Source organism: Emys orbicularis, chromosome 2 (assembly GCF_028017835.1).
Source record: "Emys orbicularis isolate rEmyOrb1 chromosome 2, rEmyOrb1.hap1, whole genome shotgun sequence".
Lineage (NCBI taxonomy): Eukaryota > Metazoa > Chordata > Testudines > Emydidae > Emys > Emys orbicularis.
Window position 1 is genome coordinate 246,134,122 of NC_088684.1, and position 14,972 is coordinate 246,149,093.

At 38.8% G+C, this 14,972-nt stretch overlaps 1 protein-coding gene across 1 annotated transcript in view; it reads left to right on the forward strand.

Moving 5' to 3' along the window:
• Positions 1 to 14,972, forward strand: part of THSD7A (thrombospondin type 1 domain containing 7A) — a 383,013-nt gene that overhangs the window by 251,929 nt on the left and 116,112 nt on the right. The window contains exon 8 of the mRNA XM_065399278.1: positions 12,534 to 12,725. Within this exon, the coding sequence (XP_065255350.1) occupies positions 12,534 to 12,725 (192 nt within the window). The remainder of the gene's footprint in view (positions 1 to 12,533; positions 12,726 to 14,972) is intronic.

The window sequence follows — 14,972 nt, forward strand, 5'->3', positions numbered from 1 at the left end:
ACATATGTTCTCCCATTACCAAACATTACAATGGGATTACAGGAAGCATTAATATTGTACCCCAAAGTGTGGGTTCATTATTTTTAACCAGTTACAGCCTAAGTATACATTGAAATGTAGTCCTCTCATTTTCAACAATTTTATGAGGAAATATGAGTTTTTAAATGTGTTCCTGATGCATTTTTAAGATTGTCCCCATATTGCTTTCATGATTTCATCTTTCTGAGAAGGTATTTTTCTTTGGACCTGTTTGTTCCTGCGACTATTATGCATAGAGGGAATCCGGAACTAGTGCAGTAGGGAGAGAGTAGTTATTATGGAGAACACCATTTTTATAGAATACTCTTCTGATTCTCCATTATACCTCTCAGTAGCCTCTCTTCCTGAGTATCCCAGGATCAGAACTTTGTGGCGATTCAAGGACAGGGAAGCAGAAGGTGGAGCTATGGAGTAGTCTATCTCTCTGGCATACTGTCCTTCAGACGCTGTAAATTTCTGATCAGCTATCTGGGATGGAATAACTCCTTCTGGCTCCCCTCTGTAGCTGCTGATGTGCAGCGATGTGAGGAGGTTAGCAAAAAGAAGCTGTGCTGTCAGCTGGGACTATGGTGAACAGATGTCCCAATTTTATAGGGACAGTCCCAATATTCAGGGCTGTCTCTTATATAGGTGCCTCATACGCCCACCCCTTGTCCTGATTTTTCACACTTGCTATCTGGTCACCCTAGCTGGGACTGAGGTGGGGACAGTAGGGTTACTGTGGAGAGTCTGGAGAAAAGAACAATGGTTCTGGTAGATATCTCTGAGTTAGGGATAGATTTCCACATAGATTGTTGGGTTTTGTAAGACCACACCTCTTGCACAGCTCCCTAACTAACAAGAAAACCTTCTCAACAACAACACACAACCACTTGCTCCTGTGTTTAGTGAAGCCTCTTCCATAGTCAGCCCTGCTTCTTCCTTCGGAAGCAGCCAGGTGTGGTAAGTTTTGAGCTCCACCTACCTTTGCTTTTCAGTTATTTCTGCCTGGTCCTTGAATCCAGTATTATAGAAAAGGAAAGGGGTCTTTGTCTGACTCTTTCCAGGTTGCCCCAGATAGGTATTATACTGTAATTATGAAAATTTTTATTTTAAAAAGGAGAAAACAACCATATTTGATTTTCTACAGTTTAAAAACAGGAGGAGGTTCAATTGCATATGCACAGTTGTGCATGTGGTCTGTTATTTGCACATGTAAAGGGCAAGTCAAGTGACTCTGTGGTCATTTCTATATGCAGTTCCTGGTTTGTGTGGGCAGTCATGGTAACTGTGTGCACAAGATGCACTGGATACAGTTCCATGCGTGTTTGTGTGCACAACTCTCCTATTTAAAAACATTCATCTCTATTCACTTTATTAAATTGGTATTTTGCAAGTAGTGTCCCAAAGTACCATATTTCTTATTTTGCATTGCTATTGTCTTTTATCAAAACATATGCATTTTTAAAAAGTTAAGGACTACTCTAATAGTAGTGTTAAGTTCTGTTTTGAAAAAAGAATCAGAGTAAAGTTGCAAATAAACCATTAAACCAGCTGATCTCAATACAATGATCTTTTCTTTTCATTTAATCTATTAGAGAAACATTCTTAGACCTCAGCATCACCAACAGATGTGAGAAACATTTGAATATTTGTCTTCATTGAAATCAGTCCCATTTCTACTTAGGCTTCTTAAAAGAAAATGACTTAACGAATATTAACTATCAACTAATTAAGACATAATTAAATGCAAATACTACTTAACAGAAGTAATTGAGGGAGAGGCCTGTGGTTAGGGATTTAGTAACTGATTTAATACACACAGCTAACAGCATCACCTAAGCAATAAATTGGAATGCAAGAACTACTGTAGCTGATAGTGATTGCAAATGCACTGTAGCTGTTTTGTAAATTGCTATGTAATGCTACACCTTAAAGATCCTCAATTTTACAAGAATTGTGTTAAGAAATCAATTCAGGAAAACCATTAAATAATATGAACTTACTAGATTCTTATGATTCCTATGGTAAAGAAAACGAAAATAAATCCGTTTCTTATTAGCTAGTAAAACTCCTATGAGTAAAACTCCTGCCATGCTCCAAATCATGCTGACATTTGGGAATGGACACACATTATAACTATACCAGTTTGTTGATAGATTTTACTCATCTTCCACTTGAAATGTGTTGTCCCAGTTTAGCTGTGACTTTCCCTTTCTTTTTTTGCATATATTTGTACAGAATAGTATCAGAACGATGTTTCTGATGTATTACTGTGGAGAAATTTTAAAGGACACTAATTTTCAACTTATGGGAAAAATACAAAGAAATAATATCCACTAACTTCTCATCCAGGGATCGCTGAAAACCAAGGAGGCAATCAGGGTACAATGTATAGAACATATATACTTTAGTCAATGATCCACAAAATTGTTGAAAATTGTCAGTGCATGTCATAGAGAGAGAGATTCTTCCATGTCATACAAGTGGTCATTCAAGAACTGGAATAGAAAAGAGTTTCACAGAGAAAAAGAATAGTTTTGCTACTGTTAATAGGACTCTCAAATTTTGTTTAATTAACATTAAAGCTGCCTTAGAGTCTCTGTTCTTTAGACATAAAAATAGGAACAAATATTGTCCAGAGCTTATAAATGGTGCTGAGGTAAACAGAAGGTTGTATAGTTCTTTGTACGACAACCAAAAATATTTACTACAAGGAAAATATCGAATTGGTAAGAGCAAAAGTTCAGACTTTGCTTCATGTGCTGTTTTACCTCCAAAACTCCTTCTTAAAAGGCTGGTATGTTCAAGAGGACTATAAATAATGACAAATTGCAGGTAAATGTCTTTTGTTTTGTCTACAATGGTTTATTTGATTAGGTTTCCAGCGATTAACTTCTCTACTATCCCTTACAGAATGAAAACTGGGTCAGCTTCCGCTGGTAGTGCATGGATTTTAATTAGACACATGTTCTGTGAGGGAGAGAGAGAGAGTGCCTTCCTCAGTCAATACTATATAAGAAAAAAGGTGAATTTACTAAGGAACCTTCAGTTTCAGTGTGAGGTGTGTTTCATTCTAGATTCTCATTCAGTGCACCAGAGAAAGTCAGAGTAAAATGGGGGGGGAAGAGATAGCCAAGTGTTTCTGACTCTAGCTGCTGACAGGTTCATAAAAGGGCAGAAATCATTTTTAACGTGCAAAATATTATGGACTTCTGTTCTTTACAATGCATTTCTGTCACAATTGTAATGTACCTCTCTCTCTTCCCTGTTCAACATTATTGGCTGCAACAGTATGTTTTGGAGGGAAAGGTTAGTGTGAGGCCCTGGTCTATACTTAAATGTTAGGTTGACCCTGCTATGTCGCTCGGGTATGTGAAAAATCCACACCCTTGAGCAACATAGGTAAGCCTACCTAACCCCCAGTGTAGATAGTGCTACATCAACAGAAGAATTCTTCTGTCGACCTCACACACATCTCTCAAGGAGATGGAGAACCGTCCTGTCTACACGGAAGCACTACAGCGGCACAGCTACAATGCTGCAGTTGTGCCACTGTAACAATTCAAGTCTAGACAAGTTTTCAGTTGTAAATACAAAGCCAGAATTTTATGATTTCCAGTACTAGACATACTGGGTTTTTCCTCTTCTAGAGAATTTTGGAGGAATCTAAACACTGATATGAAAGCTAGGAAATGGTAGCTGTCAATCATCTCATATTGTGTATTGGTGGTTTTTGTAATCTATATAATTACCCATTCAAAATTAAACTGAAAAGCAGCTATATTTAAGACAAGGTATTTAAAGGTGAAAGTCTAGTGTGCTAACTCAGGTTTGTTCCAAATTTGTAGTGATTTCCCATATTTTATTTTATTTTATTTTATTTTTACCTGCCTTGCATGAACTTTATCTTTACATTGTGTGCTTTTTGATTGGTTGGTTTTGGTTTTTTGTTTTGTTTTGTTTTTTCCAGAATAGTGTGATAACTATTCATTAGCACAGTGGTTACTTACACCATTATAATCCCACTTTGACATGCTCATAACTTTCTGAAACAAAACTCACATTTTGGATTGAAATTTTCCTTCTTTTCTCTCTCTCTGCAGAGGTGAAGCAGGAAAAAAATTTTTGGGGACATTTCTGAGTTACAAGAGGGTAAAAAATGCATTGTTCCCACTTAAAAATGTAATCACATTCTTTTCCCTATAGGAATACCTCAAAAACTTTGAAACTATGGCATTTAAATAATCCTCAGTGAGGAGTTATATGGTTTGCTAAATTTGATGAGGGGTGGGGGAAGGAGTATTAAAAATAAAGTTAGCTGCACATTAAAATCAACTGAACAAACATTACAGAAACTTCCACAAGATTGCATATGTAGACAGGTTTATCTCCACAGCTAAGTTAAGGGCCAGACTGTACTGGATGGGCACAGAGCATAGTCTGCGGCTGTGTCCCACATCACACCCCTAGCCAATTTGGGGTCAGTGGTTGGCTCGTTGTGAGGATGTTAGGAAGAAACCAAGAACTGGAGTTATGCCCTTCTGCTGCATCAGAGTTCGATAAAGAGAGATGGCTCCTTCTGTCTCTGCCCACCATACACATACAAACAAGGGCCAGGCACGATCTTTCCTTAAGTGTCATCTGTCTATATAGGGAAATTACATTGTGTTAGAAGGAGGACCCTGAGGACTCATAGTAACTAGCACAATGTAAACTTTGTAGTAGGGACTTGTTTTTAACATTGTGTCAGCTGATTGTGATTCATCCTATGGTATACCACAGCTGGCTGACACAAGTTAAAAATGATGGCCCTGTCTACACTGAACATTTTATATCATGTTAATTACTATAGTTCCTCAGGGTCATGTTCTAACATGCTGTAACTTCCGAGTATAAACAAGCCCTCAGGGTACGTCTACACTGCAGTGTAAGCCCGGGGTTAGTAGAACTTGAGTTAGGAGACCCTGGGTTTGTTAACCTAGGGCTTGAGTATCTACACTCATTTGTAGCAATAGGTTAGGAATTGTTGAACTCTGAGTCCCAACCTGAGTCTCCCATGTCTACACTGTGTTATGCAGGCCTGAGTCCAACCACCCATAGCCTAGACACACTTCCAAAGTGTGGCCACTCTAGCCCTTTGTTTGTGGTGCAATAGGAAAATTTGACTGTTCACCAAACTTGACTTCCAGAGGACAAAGAAAGTCAACCCAGGGGATTGTGGGATACTTTTGGCAGATTCCCAGAGCACAAGTCCATTAAGACTGCATCTACACTGAGAAGCAATAGGTATGTCTACATTGCAGTTAGACACCCATGGCTGGCTTGTGCCAGTTCTCTCAGGCTCATGGGGCTCGGGCTAATGGGCTGTTTAATTGTGGTGTAGACGTTCGGGCTTGGCCTGGGCTCTAGGACCCTGTGAGGTGGGGAGGATCTCAGAGCTCGGGCTGCAATCTGAGCCAAAACATTTACACCCTGATTAAATAGCCAAGCAAGCCTGAACCTCATAAGCCTGAGTCAGTGGGCATGGGCCAGCCGCAGGTTTTTAATTGCAGTATAGACATACCCAAGAGGGCTTGAACCCGGGGTCCCAGCTTGACTCAGGCTTGGACCTTCCACAACTATGGGATCCTGGTGCCCTGGCCAAGCCCTGGGTTAGCGCGAATTATGTGTAGATAGAAGGGAGGTTAGGCTTGAGCCTGAGTTTGAACCCTGAGCTTACATTTCAGTGAAGATGTACCCTAAGGGTACTCCTACACAGGGATAAAAGACCCAGGGCCATAGCTGGCCTGGGTCAGTGGACTCGGGCTGGCAAGGCTAAAAATCACAGTGTAGACATTTGGTTTTGGGCTGGAGCCTGAACATCTACACAGTGATTTTTCAGTCCCGGAGCCCAAGGACCTCAAGCCCAAGTCAGCTGATCCGTGCCAGCCGCAGGTTTTTTTATCCCTGTGCAGACATACCCTAAGTGTCTAGTTGTATGAATTAATAACTCCACCAATAAAGCTTGTTAGCTCTGCAAGCCAGATAACTGAAGAATAGAGAGCTAACAGCTCCACCTGCAAAGCCAGAGGAGCTTATAAATTCTATGAACTGAATATTTCTAAAGCTTCTCTTTTCTTTCCTTTTTCTTCTCGTCTCATCTTTTCTTTAAAATGCCCATAAGACATTTTATGCAAAATCTATATTAATACTTAACTACATTTGTAGAGTTGGTATAACAAAAAATTAGAAAATGCAAAAACTAAGGTTCCAACAGGAATGCTAATTCAGTGGCTTTGTGTAGATATACTTTGTATAGCTCATGTACTGTACACATATTCTATAGAGGCTATATTCTCACTCCAGCAGCACAAAGCAGCTTTAAAGTTGTCCTAAGTGGCCAACTGAAGATCTCCTGGCGTAGTTGAATCCCCAGGTGCAACAGAGAAAACTGTTGCTGCTCCTAAAGCATTTTTGGAGAGAGTTTGGTTGGCATCTGCTCCACTCCAGCAATTGCTAGCTGTTGCAATAGCCTCGGGGGGGGGGGCACTGAAGGTGACTGTACTTTTATAGTAGTCCTTAGGTTGCCCTGGGAATTGTGGGAGGGCAAAGATGGTATAAAGTTGCCTTTGACATCTCTGTTCCTCTCTCCCACCAGATCCTGCACTGAGTGCAGGTTTGGCATTCCCAAGGATTGGGACCTATATGTGTAGTAAAATATTTTGCATTGTATGTCCAAAATGTATGCCATAACTCATCCAGCATATGTAGTGCTTTTGAATTAGCATTGTTTCTGAATCCTTAATTTTGCATTTCCTGAGTTCTTATGATTTTAAATATAGTCTACAAATGCTTGAATGCGGTATTTGTGCATTTAATACATCAGATTTCTAGCCATAGCATTGTGACCCCACCTTCCTATTTTAATATTTAATTACATTTGTTTAGTCTCTATTTTTTATTAAGTAAGAAATAGCAATTTTTGTATCTAGCCTGTGTTTCCTGTGATCTACTTAACAATCGCATCTGTTGTACCTCAGAAGAGGCCATCATATGACACTTCCAAGAAGTGTAGAAATCTCAAGATACCACCATAAGTTGGCACTTAGACGTTTTTTCTTTTACAGCCTCAGAAGCACTAGTACAAACATTAGGGACTGACTTCAACCTATTTGGATTCTAACTGGTGCCAAGGCAAAAATCTGTACAATGTTAATTTCTAGGCTGGATTGTATAAGTTTTTGTTTGATGAACTTCAGAACACGGCCACACAGAATCTTGCAGACCTGAGGCTTCCACAGTCTACAGTATTTCTTACCGTATGATAAATAAAAATTGTTCTGTTGACATTTAAAGCTCTCCAGAAATTTCATCCAGTTTATTGCAGTGACTTTTTGACTGTACACATCAAGTTGTTAGGTTATAGCCATTCAGGGACTCTGGTTGATTGCTAGACATGGGGCCAAGACTAAGGTTTTCATTTTCCCTGTGGAATGCTTCTGTTCCTATTATACTTTAATTTTAGAGGAAAGTTCAGTTGTCTTGTGTGGCTTATTGAGTCCAATAAAGGTTTTACTTTACATTTGGGCTTTAAAAATAAAGGGCCAAATGTTCCTTTACTTGCCACCCCATTTGCTTCAGGTAAGCAATTTTTACAATGCACCTAGGCATGCACTGTCTTAATAGAGCTGGTTTTATTGTATTGTCTTCAGTGTCCTCATTTAGAGCCTGCTTTGGGAGTGCAGCAAAAGGGATTATTATGCTGAATAACATCACATGGAAATTTACTCTGATACTTATGAGCATGCAGCCTATTCTGCTGTAGCAAGAGTTTGCCATTCGCAGGGTGCAGCTGGTCTGTATAAGTCTGACTTGTTGGTCTAAAAAAAATAAAGTGCTTCTTGCCGGTTGGGCCAACTTCAGTTGTGGTGCTGGCACATACACAAATGGAATGTGTCAGTAGCAGAAAGTATGCCCAGAGGAATCTTGTAATGATGTCATCAGTCACTCTTCCACTGGGAGCTGGCATGACATTGCCTGGGGAAGAGGGTGAGGTTGAGGGTAGGAAGACCACTGATGGGGTACCTGTAGAGCCCAAGCAAAGACTAAATCTGCTCTTGACACTTGTGGAACCCTTGAAGAACATAGCCTGTCCTTTCCTGTGGTAAGGAGTGAATCCCTCCCACCCCCCCTGTGCAGAGCAGCTCTCACATGTGCAGTTTGCACCTCCCTGCACTAGAAAGTGAACCTAGCTTGGCATCTGCATTATAGATTGTATCATAGAAATATTGCCCAACTAGGTAGGCGCTTTTTAAAAAATAGGAGCTATCACTCAGAGCTGAATTTTAATGGATGTCATCTAATTTATGACAGTTTAAGTATCATGCAAATAAAGGAATAACATTAAAGGAAAATAGAAAATAAGTTGAAAACATAAGAAAGTAAGTTAGGAAAGAGATAGTAAAACAAAAACACAACAAGAAATAGGAAATGATTCACACAAAAATAAAAGTAGAATTTAGGGAGGAAAAAAGTGTCATAACCCAGGAGTCCTAAACCAGATCTGCAGGGGAGACATAATGCACCAACCCTCCACCTGATAGCTTGCTGGCATCAGCTAGAACCAGGACTATTTGAAGCCCAGCTCAGATCGGAGGCTTCAGCCCGACCCCCAATTGGCAGAACACCCGAGCTCCTGATTAGTCTGCTCCCCCTGCTTAAGCCAGAAGGAGGAACAGGAAGTCGTCTATACAACTGAGCTCTATCCTGCTTTGGACTGCTCACGCAATGCTACCTACTATTGTCTCCTGGTCCTGATCTCCTGATTTCCCGACTTGGCCTGATTCCTTGTATCTGATTCATGGTTCCTGATCTCTGGGTCATATCCTGATCTTGATCTCTTGGTTTCTTGACCTGGACTGATTCCTGATATCTTACTCTCAGTTCCTGACCTTGGCTCCTGATTTTCTGGTTCTGAACTCTGGCTGGTGTGGGGACCTGGTCCTCCACCCTACATGAACTGTTAGACCAAACCGCCTATGTCCCTGCCCTGACAAAATATCCCGATCTGCCTACCCTTTTTTGTCTGTTATTTCTTAATATTTTGTCTGTTTAGATGGTAAGTGCTCTGCGAAGTACTATGCTTGACTGCCATGCCATATAAATATAGTAGTATAAAAATAAAACTTTACACTATTGATGACAACTTTGGTCTGGTGGGATTTCTTCCAAACGGGTGTGGTCTTTACTCTGGTCATTGTTCCTAACATATGGTCAAATGATTTCTGGTAGTTGAATATATTATGCGCTTTAAAGAAGGTAGCAACAAAAGTCAGGATGCTCATAAAAGCATTAGTGAAATGTTAGAAACAATTTAGTCTAAATATAATAAACCTCCAAATACATGAAATATCCATAATAAAATATTATCTTCTAAAACTGTTCTCCATTTTTTTGCCACCAGTGAAATAAAAATTGGACTTTTGACAACTTCTGGATCTTAATTTGCTAAATGTATCCGGTTTCCTGAATACTTGTTCAATAAAAGAATGGGATAACCCAGAGCCATGATCTGTTATAATAGACAGTTAACATACAAAGAACTCTGATTTGTAAGGGTGAACTTTTCCGGTTTAAATATGGACCAAACTAAGCCTGTAATTAACTTCATCCCTCACAGTGAAATCAAACTTGGTTTGAGTTTCTAGTTAAATACTTCCTCAAGAGAGCAGAGATGAGGAAATTTTAACATAGCCCTATGCTTTTCCACTGTAATCTTCATTGTTACAGTAGGTGCTTTTTTCGAACATAGAAAACATGGAAGTTTCCAGCATTGAGTCTTGCCTTGAGATGGAGCAATACGAGCAATACGAGAATAGTATGTATCCTTACTCTGACACTGAGCCTCTTCAGGGAATGCTTGTCCACTCCTTCCCCTTCAACCCAATCAGATTTCATCTTGATGAGGCAAACAGGAATCCAGATTTCCAATGCTATTACAGCAGTGACCATCCAGGTTAGCCCTTCATAATTTAAAGGAGCTGTAGAGGGGAGGAGCCAGAGCCCACTGAGGGAGGTTGTGGGGTAAGAGAGCATTGTGTGAGGCCTTTTACAAGGATGAGGTTCCATTGGGATTGACAAGTGACTGTCATGGAGCCTAATGGGTTGATTTCAAAGGTTCAGATAATTTAGATAAGCACCCAACCTTTAGGATACTTATACAAAATGAGCCTCAGAACTTCGCACATCACTAACTCTGTCAAGGACAGGTTTGAGGTTTTGCCTGTTGTGACTCGAGAACAAGTGTGAATAAAAGATTTGACAGGGATGAAATTGGGACACAATAGTGCACCCAAATCAAAACAAGCCCCCTTTATTGCCCCATTTTAGCAGGAATCTATTTTTAACCCTATGTCATATTATAGCATTACATTAACAATGCTGGGAGTAACAGTATGTCAGTACCATTGTAAAAACTCTGATTTTCAGGAATTTATTTTTTCACACAAATGTTTTTTTAAAGTTTGGAACTTGATGTGTATATTCCTGGCATGTGACAGAGAGGCTTTAAGATTCTGTACAATTTGCACAACATTCATGTAGTCTCTATTTAGATGGCTTCTTAATGGTTCAGATTATTTTTTATTCTATTTTAGTAATAAAAGGCTAACTTTGTGCTTGGGAGAAAGCAAATTTTTGTAGACTTGTGATTATCAGTACCCACAGCTCCTACTGACTTAACCTTTGACAATAAGGTCATCTGTTATTAATATTAACTTGAGTCTTCACTGCTGAGACATAAAGAGCATAGTAACTATTTTTTACCAAATATTTTGTTGTATCTAAATTCATAGGAAATCTTGATGTGAAATTATTTCATTGACATTAGCTATTAAATGTTTGATCCAATGGACTGTAATGGACTCTCATTGAGTTCCATTGAGAGTGAACATATTTAAGGGAGATCTCAATGGATGAATCATAATGCAATAGAGTTTTTTCTATGCTGACATTTGATATTACAGGGATTCTGAGACAGCTATTTTAAAATGTTCAGCACAGTAAAAACAAGAGAAATGAAAGAAGCAAAATGTAGTACGTTAAAGTGGCATTGACAGGCTGTGATTTTTCCATCTCAGTAAAGTGTTATAAATGGTGAATGGAACCTCAGAAATCCGTCCTGTGTAGTCCCCAGAATTATTGAAAGTGATTTCTATAACTAGGTTCTCATTCTTTGATGCATGCACATTATGGTGACAAGACCATGTCTCTAGAAGACTCATTTTGGCCCCAAACTGCTTAATTCCTGGTTTTCCTCTGCTATTCAGGATGAGGATTTACCCTCAGGAGAAATGTGCTTTAGTCACTGTTAGTGAAACCTTTTGGTACCGTTGACTCATTTGGCAGTATTCATGTACCTTTTCCCTGGACTTCACTCTTCACAACACTGTGGAGTCAGGAGCCTCCATCCATTAACACCTCTCTGTACTGTCCTTTGCCCAAATAGCTTCTGTGTTTTCCTCAGTGGTAAAGTTGGACTTCTTCTCAATAGCTGGTTCAGCGTACAGGGCTGTGCAGGGAAGCCCCTTCCTTTCAAGTTCACTGAAAGATGAAAGATTTGTTTACAAATCTTACATGGAAGTAATGATAGAGAATCTAGATCTAGAATAAGATCATTCTAGATAGATCTTCGACCCAATTAATTGTTGCAGTGTTCCTTATTGTAAATTAACTAGTGTTTTGTCCATTGTGTAGTTTTAGATTCCTAGTTTTAACTGCAGCACTTAATTTCCTTCCTGACATTAAATGTAATCCTGGTATTGGTGCTCCAGTCTCTACTTCCTTAAAAAAAAAAATCCATTAATGAGACTCTTTGTATATAATTAGATGTGCACCTCAACTTGACCCAAGAGAACCCCAAAACATCTGTGGCCTAGCCAGAGACAGATGTTGGCCCTGCTAATTAACAGAGAACTTTTAGAACCAAATGAGGAGCTTTGTTCCCATCCTGCTTAAATGCTTTACACAGTCTGACACCCAACTGAAATGCAAAGGCTTTTGATTTTTGTTTTTGTTTTTTGACTGAGTTGTGGATATTAAAACTTGGGGGTTGAGAAAACTACATGAACTGAAAATTAAGATTTTTTTTCCCTGAAACCCCTGCAAACTGAGCCTGCTCACTTGCCTGGCTCTAATATACTTACATTGTTTGGGTATATAATATATTTTGTTCATGTGTATCGTATAGTCATGATTTATTTACAGTAGCTATGACAAGTGAAAACATAACAATAGCCACCCACACCCATATACATTTCAGCAGAGTTCAAATTCTGCTACATAAGTACATTTGAGAATTGTGGCATGTTCTTTTACCATCAGGCCATAGAAGACAGTCATTCTGATGAGTAATCTATTTACTGTGTTTTTACACAACAACAGAATCTAATTTATTTGTGTGCCCATCTGGGCTAGATTGCTCATTTTAAGTTAATTTAACAATGATAGACTGCTACTGGCCTTTTCTTTCCCAGGAGAAGAGGTTGACAGACAGCTGTGTAGAGATGCTATCTATCCAATTCCCATTGTCTGTGAAGTTCCATGCCCAAAGGATTGTGTACTCAGCATGTGGTCTGGATGGTCCTCCTGCTCTCACACCTGCTCAGGCAAAACCACAGAAGGAAAACAGATGCGAGCCCGCTCTATTCTGGCATATGCAGGTGAAGGTAAGGTTGCATACTTCAGCAGTCTTTGTATTTGGTTCTGAATTGTTAATTAACTTAACAATGCTGAAATAATTCAGTGATCAGAGAGAACAGATTAGTACAGTGCATCCTTTCTTTTAAAATAAAATCCATTATTATTTAATTAGAAAAGTCTGTAATGTTAATTTTTAGTACAGGTATTTTTTCTTTCTGTTATTTTAATGAAATGGTTATTTGGTGTTTTTCTTTGCTTTAAGTAATATTGGTTAGTCTTTTTGTTTTTGTACAAGCATGTCTTTCTTTTCTTATTTTAAATGCACTTTTTTGCTATTCTGCATTAAACTAGGGAAATGATTTACCATAAACAGACTCCAATGCAAGATATCTACAGGTCTTTTGTAGTCCTACATTACTCCTAACTTAAACCCCTATCCTGCAAATACTTAAGCATAAGAGTAAGTGGATCAGAATTTTAGTGGGTACAACAGATAAATTGCTTTTCCATATCCACAGTCAAAGTTGTTGTTGTTGTTCATATTAATAATAATAATTGTAGCATCCTTTCATGGAACCGATCCTGCAAAGTTTTACTCATGTAAATAATCCTGTTCATGCAAGTGGTCCAATTGCCTTCAATTTGTGTGCAGTATCCGGAGCTAAATAAAAACAAGATAAGTGAATATATACATAAAGAGAGCAGGTCAGGGAGACGAGGATAGGGGTTTCAGGGACAAGTTCATGTGTCTGCTCTGATGGTTCTGCACACTTCTTGATAGGTGTATTGTTTTAAATATGCATTGTGTTTTAGAAAAAGGACTATCATATATATGTGTCAAATGCTACATTATCGGGCATACAGGCATCTAAGTGGCAAACCACATGCTACACAAAGTTGGATGGTCAGGGGAAATTTGGGCCAACAATGCTGGCACAAACCTTTATTCTAACTCTCAGATAAAAACTAAATTAAAGTGGAGCTAAGTTTGAGACTGCATCTCAGTGTCTTAAGGGTAAGAGCATTATGAGGATGTTGTAATTATGTCAAACCAAGCATTACATATCCACAAAATTTGGGGTTAAGGTTAAATTTAAGAGAAATCCAAACATGCACAGGTTTGGAAATATTCAGTTAAGGCACCCAAAATATCTTAACTCCACCTAGGAGTGATGCTGTACAATAACCATACAACTATGTTTTACGTACAATAGTGTTTGTGGTCCCAAATTAGATTAAACTTAATTTTAAGGACACATTAGATTTCCTCCCACCCATCATGGGTATCACTAGAGCTACGATTTAGCCTGTGTGAAATGACTATGCAAAGGAAATAACTAATCTCAACTGGTCAGGCAGCAGCATTTTCTGGGTTGTGGGCATATTTACTGATCAAACAATATCCAGACAGAACTTTATTCAATGTCTGTCCAAACATACAATGTCTGAGACTGAATTCCCAATACACCATACATACACAAGCACACCTAAAAAAAGTGAACTCTGGAAAATGATTATATCTAATATCCTACTACTTTTAGATGTATGTGCTGATACTATGAACTAAATCACCAGAACTCTGCTTCATGAACATATAGGAGTTGTGCAAGCTTTATTGAGCAGCGCGCTTGAGCTTTTGCTTAAGCAACAGTATCGCCAAACCCAGTGCTCCAAATGATATTGTTCTGTGAAGTAATGTCATGTTCAATTTTCTCATTTAAAAAAACCCACCAGAGCAATCAGGAATTGTACTATTGCAACTCAAGTTGTGTCACATTACACCAGATTCACGAAAGAGAAAACTTGTAGGTATTACGTGTTAACAAATAAGTGGCAATCCTACAGTATTTGTTAATATTTTACTATTGGAAAATAGGCGCTGCCAAATATCTATATTTTACAGAAAAACAAGCGCTTCATCAATCAAATCAATAGAGGCATTGTCTATACAGGGAAATTGAGTAATTATCACTGCCACCATTCATTCGTTATCCACTTTTGAATTTTAAAGAATATAAAATCAAAGACAGTTTGCTATACTTACCCAAACAGTACAACATCAGAGGGCCAGATTTGTAAAGGTATTGAGACATCTAAACATGTAGATAGGTACCTAATGGGATTTTATCTGCATCTTTGGTGGCTTAGATACCTTTAAAAATCTGTCCCAAGGCCCTTACACATTACTGCACTGCAGCATCCTGGCGATCTTCACTTGAAGGAAGAGGGGCAAACAGTGTTGCACCCTTGACTCCCCCACAAAAGTCCTGCAG